The sequence below is a fragment of the Anomaloglossus baeobatrachus genome (assembly GCF_048569485.1).
Source record: "Anomaloglossus baeobatrachus isolate aAnoBae1 chromosome 5 unlocalized genomic scaffold, aAnoBae1.hap1 SUPER_5_unloc_29, whole genome shotgun sequence".
Classification (NCBI taxonomy): domain Eukaryota; kingdom Metazoa; phylum Chordata; class Amphibia; order Anura; family Aromobatidae; genus Anomaloglossus; species Anomaloglossus baeobatrachus.
The window spans coordinates 271,202-286,247 of NW_027441805.1; the positions used below are offsets into that span (position 1 = coordinate 271,202).

The 15,046-nt window shown below is 43.9% G+C and overlaps 2 protein-coding genes across 2 annotated transcripts in view; one reads left to right on the forward strand and one right to left on the reverse strand.

Moving 5' to 3' along the window:
• Positions 1 to 15,046, forward strand: part of LOC142259138 (uncharacterized) — a 111,842-nt gene that overhangs the window by 33,673 nt on the left and 63,123 nt on the right. The window lies entirely within an intron of this gene.
• LOC142259142 (uncharacterized) overlaps positions 5,072 to 15,046 on the reverse strand; it is a 110,939-nt gene continuing 100,964 nt past the window's right edge. The window contains exon 11 of the mRNA XM_075331650.1: positions 5,072 to 6,902. Coding sequence (XP_075187765.1) covers positions 5,765 to 6,902 — 1,138 coding nt within the window. The 3' untranslated portion in view covers positions 5,072 to 5,764. The remainder of the gene's footprint in view (positions 6,903 to 15,046) is intronic.

Genomic DNA, 15,046 nt, shown 5'->3' on the forward strand with positions numbered 1-15,046 from the left:
ATTCTCTTTAATATCGGGTACACATGATTACTAAGCCGCCCGCTTACTGCTATGACTGGGCGATCACGTGTGTCTACTATTAGACATTGAATATTCACTGCTCCTTAAAGCTACAATCCCGGCTGTGGGGAGCAGTGAATATTCTGGCAGCTTACTGAAAGAAAATGTCTGTAGATCTTGAGAGCTAAGAAGACGTTGTAGACAATCCGTTCCAAGCAAAAACTGAAGTTTATTCCGAGATAGCAACAGAGCAGATAAGACAGGTTATGCGGCAGGATGACACACGCAGGTGTCTTGCAGAACAGCAGAATTAGCAACAGATGAAGAAGTGTCCCCTGAAAGGCGTGTGGGGCTCTTATACATGTTAAAGGAAAGCTCATACTGCAGAGAAAGGCGTATACGTTGGAGAACAAAGAATATAATGATACATCATGACATTATTTACGAGCATTGCGGTAAAAACTTATTGGATTCCTATGGGCCTCCATGATACTTTTCACTAGTTCAGCCATGTCGTCATTGCTGACATTTCTGATCCCTGAAGGCACCTCTAATCACATAACTCTTCACACACTGACAACTCTATTGACAACTTAGGGGTACTTTGCACGCTGCAACATCGCTAGCCGATGCTATCGGTGCCGAGCGCGATAGTACCCGCCCCCGTCGCTCATGCGATATCTTGTGATAGCTGCCGTAGCAAACATTATCGCTACAGCAGATTCACACGCACTTACCTGCCCTGCGACGTCGCTCTGGCTGGCGACCCGCCTCCTTCCTAAGGGGGCGGGTCGTGCGGTGTCACACGGCAGGCAGCCAATAGAAGCGGAGGGGCGGAGATGAGCGAGACGTAAACATCCCGCCCACTTCCTTCCTTCCGCATAACCGGTGGAGGCAAGTAAGGAGATGTTCCTCGCTCCTGCGGCTTCACACACAGCGATGTGTGCTGCCGCAGGAACGAGGAACAACATCGTATCTCCTATCGGTGCGACATTATGGAAATGTCCGACGCTACACAGATCACCGATTTATGACGCTTTTGCGATCGTTTATCTGCGCATCTAGGCTTTACACGCTGCAACGTCGTTACCGGCGACGGATGTGCGTCACTTTCGATTTGACCCCTAACGATATCGCAGGTGTGATGTCGCAACGTGCAAAGTACCCCTTAATTTCTTTATCAATTCAATATACCTGCTATTCATGACTACACATCATCATCTATCAACCGACGCAATTGTATTCTTCTATTCGATTTAACCTTTTTTGGACCTTTTCTTATACTTGCTAATTACACTGATGTCATCTCTATCTCCTCTCTGGGGAGAGAACTCTAGCCAGTGCATCTCATTAGCTGCAAAGTTAGTTTGCTCAAGTCTTCCCAAGATGGCTGTTAGATACAACATGGCTGCTCAGCACATTATGGCTGACTATTCTCTAACACTTACGTCTGCGTGTAACTGGGGGTACATGGCAGTAATTTCATGCACCTCTCCGCTTACATGGTGAAGTCACTTGCCAGCATCAGTAGAGAACACTGTGCACCGGGAGAGAAGAGGGATGGGGAGCAGGGTGGATAAAAATCAATGTTTTTTTTAAAAAAATAAAAAAAAAAAATCGGATTTTTTTTTATTTAAATCGGATTTTTTTGATTTAAATCGGATTTTTTTCAATAAACTGCTTTTTGAGGAAAATATTTTACCATCCAAAGGTTCTTCCATCATGAGATAAAGCTGAGATGTTTAACTCAGTAGAATAAAGGCTGTATATGTGTAACATTCACAATGCCATACTCTTCCAGAGGTTTCTGTAGGATTAGTGGGCAGTTTCTCTCCTATATTATCACAGACGCTCGCTTTACTTATGCAGTTCTCAAAACTGAATTTGACTCCGCAGAGGTCCCAGCCTCTTCTTCACGGCAAAAATATTACAACATGAACAGAGTTGAGAAAAACACCTTAATCCTATTGTTCTACAAACCTATGAATACAGAATCAACCCCTTCAGTGCCAAGTCCAAGAAGTTAGACAATATGTTTCTGATTGTTTGGAGTGGAATAGATCTGCACAACACAAGAAGAATGTGAATCTAAGGCTATGTGCGCACGTTGCGTACAAGCCCTGCAGAAATTTCTGCAGCGATCTGAAGAGCACATGTGCGCTTTAGATCGCTGCAGAAATGTCCGTAGTGAGCGCCGATTCCATGCGCTCTGCCTGCAGCTCCTGCCATAGACAGAGCAGGAGCTGCCGGCAAAGCACAGGAAAGAAGTGACATGTCACTTCTTTTTGCGCAGCGCTTCGGCAGTAGCCGAAGCGCTGCGCTCTTAGACGCCACGTGCGCACGGCCCCTGCACAATCTCCCTAGACTGTGCAGGGGCCGCAGGACGCATGCAGTTACGCTGCGCTACAAAGCGCAGCGTAACTGCATGTTTTTACGCAACGTGCGCACATAGCCTAAGTGTGAGGAGGAGGAAGGGCAAGCAGACAAGAAAATGAAAGTGAAACTTTGAGCACAATACTGCAGCATAGCCACAGACAGACAAGTCTGGATCTGTTTGTGTGTACGATCTGAGGTTTATTACATTCTTTCCTTATAATGGCAGCAGGCCGTAAAAGAGACCCAGTTTGGGAATATTTTAATGAAGCTCCTTCGCCTATCGGTAAGGCAGGCATGCGTGCAAAATGCAAACGATGCAACAAAGAGATGCAAGGCCTGGTGGCGCGAATGAGGCAACATCATGAGAAGTGCGGTGATGAAGATGACCAAAGAAACACTTCTGAACAGGCAGGATCTTCAGGTTGGTAAACATTTTTATTGAATCCTAGTTCTAAAGACTGAACTGTCATGTGTGAGAAAAATTATATTTATTATTATTACTGCATGTTACTGTCATTTGGAACAGTTATGAAGAAAAACAAATATTCCTTTTGGGGCAGGGGCAGTGATGTGTTGTGTACAATAAGCAGAAATTGTATAATAAACAATAAAAGAACAGCATTGACTTTTTTTGTTTAGGGGAATTCATGGATTCTGGAAACTATCCACCTCCAAGATCACCATCATCCTGTTCTACAGTTTCAGAGTTATCCATCCAGGATAGTGCTTCATTAGCAGCAGCATCATCATCAGACACCCACAGCCACATATCACCATCACCCAAAAGGAAGAAAAAACCTTTACCTCCTGGAACCACCATAGATAGGTTTGTGATAAGAACTAGCAGATTAGAAAAAGAGTTGATTGATGAAAAAATTGCCCAGTTTATTTATGCAACGAACTCTTCTTTCCGTCTGACTGAGAACCCACATTTCATTAATATGGTTCAGTCACTGAGACCAGGATACAGTCCACCCAGCAGAGCTGATGTTGCAGGGAAACTGCTGGATCAAGTGTATGACAGAGAAATGGAGCAATGTGCAACAGCTCTGGAGGGTAAAATTGTTACCCTAAGTATTGATGGGTGGAGTAATGTCCACAATGATCCTATTGTATGTGCTTGTATAACAACAGAAGAAGGTAAAGTCTTCCTTGCACAAACAACTGATACGTCAGGAAATGCACACACAGCAGAATACTTACAAGAAGTGGCAGTAAAAGCTATAACGCCATGTGAACAAAAATTCAAATGTCTAGTACGCAGTTTGGTCACTGACAATGCTGCAAACGTATCCAAGATGAGAAGAGATTTAGAAGAGCAGGGAGGGAATACAAAGCTGCTAATAACATATGGTTGCAGTGCTCATTTGCTGCACCTCTTAGCCAAAGACTTAAGTGTTCCAGAAATAAAGGCTAATGTTGTTGAAATTGCTAAATACTTCCGTAATAATCATTTTGCTGCAGCTGCTCTGAAAAGGATGGGTGGAACCAAGCTAACGCTCCCACAAGATGTTAGATGGAACTCTGTGGTGGACTGTTTTGAGCAGTATATCAAAAACTGGCCTATTCTGATGACACTTTGTGAAGAAAATCGAGATAAAATAGATGGCACTGTCACGGCTAAAATCCTCAACATTGGGCTTAAGAGAAATGTTGAACATATGCTGAGCTTCCTGAAACCCATCTCTCAAGCTTTAAACAAAATACAGAAAAATAGCTGTTTTATTGCGGATGCTGTTGAAATTTGGAAGGAACTGAGTGAACACTTAAAAACAGAACTACACATGGACAGAATTAAATTACAAGCAGTAAACAAACGAATGGGACAAGCACTGACTCCAGCTCATTTTTTGGCAAATATTGTCAATATCCAATATCAGGGTCAAAACCTAAGTGCTGAGGAAGAGGAGTTAGCTATGACATGGGTATCCAGCAATCATCCATCTTTAATGCCAACTATAATAAACTTCAGAGCTAAGGGGGAACCATTCATGAAATATATGTTTGCTGAAGATATTTTAAGGAAGGTCACACCAGTAAACTGGTGGAAGTCACTTAAGCGCTTGGATTTAGAGACTGTTCAAGTAATGATTTCACTTTTAAACAGCAGTAGCTTCTTCTGCAGGCGTTGAAAGAATATTCTCTTCCTTTGGACTCATTCATTCTAAATTGAGAAATCGGTTGGGACCCAATAAAGCAGGAAAGCTTGTTTTTCTTTTCCAGATTATGAATAGGAACAAAGAAGAAGATGATGATGAAGATGACGACAAGTGAGCTACAGAGGACAGCAGGGACAGTAGTATTTAAGTTTTTCATGTGTCGGCTGGGCTGACAGTCTAAGTTTCTTAAAATATATATATATTTTGTTTAGCCAAATTAGTTAACAAACATGGATGTTTGTTTAAGCAAATAACTTATGCTGTGATGTTGTTATTGATTCAGTTGAATAAATCTATTTAAATTGTTATTAAGGGCAGGATTATTTTTCTCCTTCCTAAGTACAACAGAACTGTGGTGTCCAAATATGAATGATTAACCCATTAAACTGGGGAGAAAAAAGTAATATAAAAAGTGATTCTAAAAATCTTCATCTACTTGCATGTTAAAGTAGCAAGAACTAGTTTAGGTAGAAACTTTGATTTAAATCACTGATTTAAATCAAGCATTACTGACTAGTGATTTAAATCGTGATTTAAATCGTGATTTAAATCAGTTAGATTTAAATCAAATCCACCCTGATGGGGAGTATAATCATTTCTTTTCTTATGTGTCCAGTGTGATGGGGAAATATATACCAGAATGGGCCCAAGATGAGGGCTATATATACAAGAATGGGGACATATATACTAGGCCAAGAACCATATATACCAGGATGGGAATGATATATACCAGGATGGGATAAAGATGGGAAACATTTATACCAGGATGGATATACAGTATACACAAGGATGAGAGACACATCAACAGTACCTGGAAGGGGCCCAGCATGGGTGACATCAGTACAGAATTGGGGGATTTTATCCCAGTAACCGTGTCAGCAGCAGATCCCCGCCATGACCACATTTTTTGTGTCGATCTTTTTCCCTATATTCCTCCTTCAAAACCTAGGTGTGTCTTATGGTCCAAAAAATACAATAAGTTTAAAAAGAAATAAAATGGTTCTTTTCCTCACAAATTCTTACTTGAGCAATTGTAGCCAATTTTTTTTTATAAAACCCTTTGAATTATAGTACATCATGATGGCTTCTCCTGTGTGACTGATCGGACAACAGGATCTGATTAGTCTTAAAAACATTTGGCAAATTCTGAAAGCAAGAATGGCTGCTCCGCTCTGTTGGTTTTCTGATGGTCGGCAAGACTTGATTTACCAGTTAAACATTTCAATTATTCACAACATGAAAAAGGTTCCTTGCCTGTGCGGCTTCTTCACATGTTTAACAAGACCTGATTTACTAGTAAAACATTTCCCACATTCTGAACATGAAAATGGCTTCTCCCCTGTGTGAGATCTTTGATGCCTAACAAGATGTGGTTTCCGAACAAAACATTTCCCACATTCTGAACATGAAAATGGCTTCTCCCCTGTGTGAATTTTATGATGTATAAAAAGATTTGATTTACTAGTAAAACATTGCCCACATTCTGAACATGAAAATGGCTTCTCCCCTGTGTGAGATCTTTGATGCCTAACAAGATGTGGTTTCCGAACAAAACATTGCCCACATTCTGAACATGAAAATGGCTTCTCCCCTGTGTGAGATCTTTGATGCACAACAAATTCTGATTTCTGACTAAAACATTTCCCACATTCTGAACATGAAAATCGCTTCTCCCCTGTGTGAATTTTCTGATGTCTAACAAGATGTGAAATCTGAATAAAACATTTCCCACATTCTGAACATGAAAATGGCTTCTCCCCTGTGTGAGATCTTTGATGCCTAACAAGATCTGATTTCTGGATAAAATATTTTCCACATTCTGAACATGAAAAAGGCTTCTCTCCTGTGTGTGATCTTTGATGCACAACAAGATGTGATTTCTGAATAAAACATTTCCCACATTCTGAACATGAAAATGGCTTCTCCCCTGTGTGAGATCTCTGATGCAAAACAAGATCTGATTTCGCAATAAAACATTTCCCACATTCTGAACATGAAAATGGCTTCTCCCCTGTGTGAGATCTTTGATGCACAACAAGAACTGATTTCTCAATAAAACATTTCCCACATTCTGAACATGAAAATGGCTTATCCCCTGTGTGAACTGTATGATGTCTAACAAGATGTGACATCTGAATAAAACATTTCCCACATTCTAAACATAAAAATGGTTTCTCCCCTGTGTGAGATCTTTTATGCCTAACAAGATCTGATTTCCGAATAAAACATTTCCCACACTCTGAACATGAAAATGGTTTCTTCCCTGTGTGAAGTTTCTGATGTTTAACAAGGTGTGATTTCTGAGTAAAACATTTTCCACATTCTGAACATGAAAATGGCTTCTCCCCTGTGTGAATTTTCTGATGTCTAACAAGGTGTGATTTCTGAATAAAACATTTCCCACATTCTTGACATGAAAATGGCTTCTTCCCAGTGTGATATTTTTGATGATCAACAAGATGTGATTTCCTGGTAAAACATTTTAAACATGAAAATGGCTTCTCCCTTGTAGGAACCGTTTCATATTCCACATTCCTTCTGTAACTTTTATTCTGCTTACAATTCTGTGATAAATGGGAATTTTGATCTTGTTTGAAAAACTCAGATGATAGAGCTTTCCGAGGAACGACTGGATTTATATCTGGGACAACAGCATGCTCTTCATATGTATCATGTGGGATGCTTTCATCATCTGTTATAAATTCTGAAGATATTAGAGATCCATCTGAACTCCCAATACAGTCATCTGCTAAAAATAAACACAAAGTTATTAATTTTTAATGATATTATCTTGAAAGTACATTTATTTTTTTAAACCATAACATCAGAAATTAAAGTAGGGAAAAAATTATTCTGAATCTGTTGTCACATATCGAGATATAAAGACCCCCTTACACGCTGACGATATGTCGTTGGGGTCACAGTTTTCGTGACACACTTCCGTCGTCGTTAACGACGTTGTTGCGTGTGACACCTACATGTGACTCCGAACGATCTTAAAAATAGCGAAAAATCGTTGATCGTTGACACGACGTTCAGTTTAAAAATATTGTTCATAGTTTGGAACGCAGCAGACATATTGCTTCGTTTGACACCCTGCCAACGACGAACAACATCCACATGACCGCCTTGGTCAAACAATATCTCGCTGAACTATGTAGCGTCGTTTGTGAGATGGGTACAGCGTCGGTCTGGCATGGCGGGGTAGCGGGGAAACCCCCGGTAGGCCCCGACCTTGACTCCACATTAAGCTGTCCCCGGCAGCCTGCAGGGCCCCCCGCCGGGTGTATTACAATGACCGTAGACCGTGTCGGGCCGCCACCGCAGGTGATGACAATGTGCACTGCAGGCTGCCGTCAGATTATGACAGCTCCAGTAGCTACACGGGGGGGCAGAGGGGGCGCTCCTGACCTGGAGGGGGAACACCGGAGCTTAGCTGCAGCGCGGCAGGGGCAGAGCAAGAGCTGCTGCCGAGAGGAAGAAACTGCATCTAGTGTTAGGACCTGCGATGACTCATGCCCATGTGATGGTGTGGGAGGAGCCGGGCCGGAGATGCCAAGCAGCAGAGCACACAAAGAAAGATGTGGTAATGACGATGGGTAAGTGGCATATGGGGGGGTCCACACTGTGACAAAGCGTTGTTAAGTGATACAGGGTGTGTGGGAAATGGGGTTTCCCCGTGTTTGAGAGAGGGGTAATTTGGAGTACAGCCTGGCTGTTTGAGATATGCAGGCATGAGGGTGCTGAGTGTGTGTGATTTGGGGGTGCTGGGTGTGTGATTTGGGGGTTGCTGGATGTGTGTGATTTGGGGGTGCAGGGTGTGTGATTTGGGGGGTGCTGGATGTGTGTGATTTGGGGGGTGCTGTGTGTGTGATTTGGGGATGCAGGGTGTGTGCACCAGTCCCTGCTGTGTGACATGCGTGAAGTCCACAGAGTAACCATATATCAGTAGGGATTAGGGAAAGAGGGATAGCAGCAGTCAGAGCATGGGATGGGATTGGGAAAGCTGGGTGCTGAGCTGTGAGAGAGAGGCTCTTTTTCTCATCACCCAGCCTTTCTAATGTTCTGATATCCATCTTGTCCTCAGCTCTCCAGTTCCCAGCTTTCCTATTCTCTGTGATCATGGGAAAGCTGGGTGCTGAAGACAAGATGGCGATCAGAACATAGAAAAGCTGGGTGCTGAGTAAAAGAAGAGTAATTATCCTGTATCCCAAGTGTCTTATCCTGTACCGAGTATCAAGCATCATAATCCTGTACTCCCAGTGTCATTGTCATCATCCTGTACCCCCAGTGTCATTATCCTGTACCCCCAGTGTCAATGTGATTATCCTGTACCCCCCAGTGTCAGTGTCATTATCCTGTAATCCCAGTGTCAGTGTCATTATCCTGTACCCCCAGTGTCATTATCCTGTACCTCTAGTGTCATTATCCTGTAACCCCAGTGTCAGTGTTATTATCCTGTACGCCCAGTGTCAGTGTCATTGTCATTATCCTGTACCCCCAGTGTCAGTGTCATTATCCTGTACGCCCAGTGTCAGTGTCATTGTCATTATCCTGTACCCCCAGTGTCAGTGTCATTATCCTGTAATCCCAGTGTCAGTGTCATTATCCTGTAACCCCAGTGTCATTATCCTGTAACCCCAGTGTCAGTGTTATTATCCTGTAACCCCAGTGTCAGTGTCATTATCCTGTACCCCCAGTGTCAGTGTCATTATCCTGTACCCCTAGTGTCAGTGTCATTATCCTGTACCCCCAGTGTCATTATCCTGTACCCCCAGTGTCAATGTCATTATCATGTACCCCCAGTGTCAGTGTCATTATCATGTACCCCCAGTGTCAGTGTCATTATCATGTACCCCCAGTGTCAGTGTCATTATCCTGTACCCCCAGTGTCAGTGTCATTATCCTGTACCCCCAGTGTCAGTGTCATTATCCTGTACCCCCAGTGTCAGTGTCATTATCCTGTACACCTAGTGTCAGTGTCATTATCCTGTACCCCCAGTGTCAGTGTCATTATCCTGTACCCCCAGTGTCAGTGTCATTATCCTGTACCCCCAGTGTCAGTGTCATTATCCTGTACCCCCAGTGTCAGTGTCATTATCCTGTACCCCCAGTGTCAGTGTCATTATCCTGTACCCCCAGTGTCAGTGTCATTATCCTGTACCCCCAGTGTCAGTGTCATTATCCTGTACACCTAGTGTCAGTGTCATTATCCTGTACCCCCAGTGTCAGTGTCATTATCCTGTACCTCCAGTGTCATTATCCTGTACCTCTAGTGTCAGTGTCATTATCCTGTACACCTAGTGTCAGTGCCATTGTTCTGTACCCCAGTGTCAGTGCCATTGTTCTGTACCCCAGTGTCAGTATCTTAGGGTATCTATATGTAATTACTCTTCAGGGGGCCGCTATATGTGATGATAGTACAGGGGGGGCCTCACTATAAATACTGTATATGTAAAAAAAAAAAAAAAAAAAAAAAAAAAAATACATGATCTGCCTATAGAGCAGTGTTGTCTGAATACACAGGACTAGTAAAGGGTTTATCCAACATGTAACACTAATGTGGAAACCATAGTGCGGCTTTTATGGCCTCTGTCCCCTCAGAGTGACTGGTCACATCCAGTGCAGACACTGGGGCCGATCATTACCTGATAATGATGTAATGTGTGAGGGTGGAAAGAGAAGAGAATTCACCAGAGTCTCCACATGGAAGAGTGTATGGAGGGTAATGCCTCACACCCCCATATACTGACTCTATAGGGGATTTTCCTATATGGTGGATAGATGGCGGCATCGGTGGATTAATGTTAGTAAACTTTTCCATATGAAGATGCTGGATAACGTTCTCCTTGTGTTTGATTATTGTTTGGCTGATGGACTCGGTGGTTTTCCTTGGACAAGAAATGTCTGTGTGTAAGAAAAACTGCGACTGACTGTAAATAATAGATTCCATTATTATCTACAATAAATAGGCTACAAGAAATCCTGTGATTTCTGCAGGCCCAGGACAGGGCTCTTCTGCGCTATCTGCAGGGCACAGGACAGGGCTCTTCTGCGCTATCTGCAGGGCACAGGACAGGGCTCTTCTGCGCTATCTGCAGGCCCAGGACAGGGCTCTTCTGCGCTATCTGCAGGCACAGGACCGGGCTCTTCTGCGCTACCTGCAGGGCACAGGACAGGGCTCTTCTGCGCTATCTGCAGGCCCAGGACAGGGCTCTTCTGCACTATCTACAGGCCCAGGACAGGGCTCTTCTGCGCTATCTGCAGGCCCAGGACAGGGCTCTTCTGCGCTACCTGCAGGCACAGGACCGGGCTCTTCTGCGCTACCTGCAGGGCACAGGACAGGGCTCTTCTGCGCTATCTGCAGGCACAGGACAGGGCTCTTCTGCGCTATCTGCAGGCACAGGACAGGGCTCTTCTGCGCTCTGTAGAGAGTGCTAAAAGGCGCATGTTATACTGAGAGAAGCCGGAAATGATCAACTAATAAAAACGTTTATAGTAGCCATAGTGTGGGCCCCTAGAGGCAATTTCCCTGGTAGGCCACTGGCACCCCAGTCCGACCCTGGATGGGTACGTGTGACCGCTACAAAATGACCTATGAGCGATCTCGGCAAACCGTAGCAATGATCTGGGCCTGTCACATCGCTAACGAGATCACTAGCGATATCGTTGTGTGTAAAGCGGCCTTAAGAGTTACATCTTTGTTAATTCAGCTCTCCCATTCCTAGCATCAGTTCTCTGGAATGTGCTACAGTTAATAATCTGATTGATTATCAAAATGTGACTGCAGGGACAGGGGGCTCCTATACTGTCCCTCACACTAGGGGACCCTAAGCTATTCTTAACCTATGGATTACCCCTGAAGATGGAGATGCTGGAGTCTAGTGCATTACTAGTCTCCTGACTAGATCTAATCTGTGATCCCCTAGGGAAGAAAGGGACAGGAATATGATGGAAACACAGATTAAGACAGACGGGACACATTGCAAACTCACAAAAAAAACAGTGAGAGGCTAAGGAGAAAAGCAACAAAAATGACAACAAGGGTTACCACCACAACAGCTCACAGTAATAATGCACAAAAAACACCCATAAGTCTGGATCACAACACCTCACCAGATCAGTATAGGTAAACTATAGCTGGCATTAATGAAATAGTCCAGCCAGCATATACAGAACGGGAGCAAACAATACTTTCTCCTCTACAGCATGTGATCACAGACATTAACAAGCAGCCCAGCAGAGAATAACTCTTACTAGCCTGCCCAAGCCTTGGTTTGATGCCTGCATCTTCCTGCGCTGCTCACAGACAGCAGAGAAATTAACATGCAAAGTACCAGAGTCTATCATTTCAACAGATCCGGACGCTGCCATGACAGCTCGCAAAACCTGCAAACATCTCCTTGTAACATTGATCCACAACAAAGACAATTTCAAAGAGGTTTTTTTCGAAGACGAAAATAAAATAAAGACAGATGCTGAAAATTCAACTGGGTTGTCTGGGACTGTAACGCTGATGGCCTATCCTTAGGCTTTGTAACCAAAGCAGGTAGCAGGGTCTTGCAGCCTGTACAGATAAACATTAGGGTTCAAATTCATCAAGACCGGTGATGTACACTGAAAAATGACGTCAGGGACTGGAGTGAGATTTCTGGCATAGGGAACATCGCAGTTTGTTATGAATTAGAGAAGCGTTGGCATCACACCCTTGTTCTGGCCAAGCTCTGCCCATTTTGGCAAAGCTGGTTAAAATTGTCGTGAACAAACACAGACACACACACACACACACACACACACACACACCAGCCTGTCTCCTCTTCAGCTTTAGACTCCTCCAGTTGAGACCTTTGGTCACATGACGTGATGTCAAAATGATCCTTAAGCAGTCCTATAATCAGTATATAAACACTGGGGCCCCTGGGAGAAAGGGGGGCCCTGTGCAATTGCCCAGTTTGCTCTCCCTTTCCCCTAATGCCAGTCCTTCATGCCAGCCTGTCTTCTGTTCAGTTCTTTTAGACTCCTGCAATTAAGAGACCTTTGGTTACATCATGTCACATGACTTTGAAGCCATCAAAGGTCCTTATCCCCTTCACGACCGGACGATTTTTCGCTTTCCGTTTTTTTTTTTTTCGCCATTCTTCTTCTGAGAGACGTAACTTTTTTATTTTTCAGTCAATATGGTCATGTGAGGGCTCATTTTTTGCGGAACGAGCTGTACTTTTAAATGAAACCATAAGTTTTACCATATAGTGTACTGGAAAACAGCAAAAAAATTCCAAATGCAGAAAAATTACAAAGAAAGTGCGATAGCATTATTGTTTTTGAGATATTTTATTCACTGTGTTCACTATATGGTAAAACTGATGTGTGGGTGTGATGCCTCAGGTCAGTGCGAGTTCGTAGAGACCAAACATGTATAAGTTTACTTTTATATAAGGGGTAAAAAAAAAAAAAAAAAAAAAAAAAAAACACATCGGAATTTGTCCAAAAAATGTGGCGCACTTTTTGCGCCATATTCCGTGACCCGTAGCGTTCTCATTTTTCTGGATCTATGGCTCAGTGATGGCTTATTTTTTTGCATCTCGAGCTGACGTTTTTAACTGTAACATTTTTGCGCAGATGCTACGTTTTGATCGCCTGTTATTGCATTTTGCGCAAAAGTTGTGGCGACAAAAAAAGTCATTTTGGCGTTTGGAATTTTTTTGCCACTACGGCATTTACTGATCAGGTTAATTGATTTTATATTTTGATAGATCGGGTGTTTCTGAACGCGGCGATACCAAATGTGTGTATATTTTTTATTTTTTTAACCCTTTAATTTTCAATGGGGCGAAATGGAGGTGATTTGAACTTTTAGTTTTTTTTTTTTTAATTTTTTAAAACTTTTTTTATTTTACTAGTCCCCCTAGGGGGCTATAGCGATCAGCAATCCGATCGCTCTGCACTATCTGCTGATCACAGCTACACAGCTGTAAACAGCAGATATGATCACTTTCTGATTCACTCGGCTCGGGCCGAGTGAAAGTGAAAGTAGTTCATGTCTAGCACAGGAGTCATCACATGACCCTGTGCTACCATGATAACCACCGGAAGTCAAGTGGTCACGTCATGTGACTTCTGGTATCGGGCGGTAAGTAAAACTTTACCGCAATCGCGATTATAATGGCGCTGTCACACATTGACAGCGCCATTTAAGGGGTTAAACGGCATGAGCAGATAACAATTCTGCTCGTGCCTAGCAGGCACACATCTCAGCTGTGAAAATCAGCTGAGATGTGCGCCAATCGTGGCATGCTGCCGGCAGCAGACCGCAGGCAGTAACATTATGACAGCTAGGACGTAATATTACTGGCCGCGGTCATTATGGGGCAGAATACAACCTCAGAATACAACTGAGGGGGTCTTTAAGAGAGTGGGGTCTTGAGAATTTGTGCAGTTTGACTCCTTTTAATGCTGGCCCTGACTGTAACTAGAGCTTATTTATGGAGTAGGGCTTATATTTCAAGCATTCTTCAAAAATCCCATAAAATTGTGCTAAGTGTTATGACTGCCCTACTGCAGAGGCTTCCCTCATTGGCTCATCAGAATCCCAAACAAAACCCCCCTTTTTCACCCGTTAATAAACACGCAACGCCATTATTTGGATAAATTGGCCAAATCAGCCCGGTTTATTAACAAATATTATAACAAATAAAATAACCCTTTATAAAAATAACCATTTTCCAATGCAAGGGCGGTTCTTAGAGCCCCAAAACCTGGCGGACACCAAGTATTGTTACCAAACCATCCAGCATATTGCCCCCAGCCGCGACCACAAGCTCGAGGGCACCACCTTTTGCCGGAAAACAGTGTCCCTAACCGACTCTCAGGAGACCCCACCCCTGGAGAGCCCCCCCAAGTCCGCAAGGCAATTACCATACCAGCATAAACAAAGGGGTGTGGTTCCCCATCTATCCGATGTACCACCCCGACATTTCTACCGACTCCAAGAACCCCCCTCGCCACCGCCACCACGAGCATTACCTGACACCTCATAATGCGAGTTACCCCACCAAAACCAGTGCCCGCTCTACTCCTTGTATGCTCAAGGCCCACAGATCAATACCCACGGCAGTCAGGTGCACACCATCTGATCGCCAAAAATTCCCCTCCCCGACTCCAAGTCCCTGTGTCGAACTACAACTCCTCCATTCCTGGACACAAAATTCCCAACCACCCTGTTGACCTTTATCCTGGTCTTGTCGATCCTCTCCAGGGACCTACCACCCCGCCACACCTTTCTGGAACAATATCCAACCAAACCACCCTCAGGGTAGGGCAGATTAACCAAAGGCGGAGCAGGTCGTACCGGATATTCCGTATCAACTCCCGACAGGGGCAGGCCCCTAAATCATTTCCCCCGACGTGCAACACCAGCACAGCCGGGGGGCAATCTAACCGGGCAAACCGGTGAAAATCCACCAACACCTGCCGCCATCGCATGCCCCGCACCCCGATCCAATGAACGATTA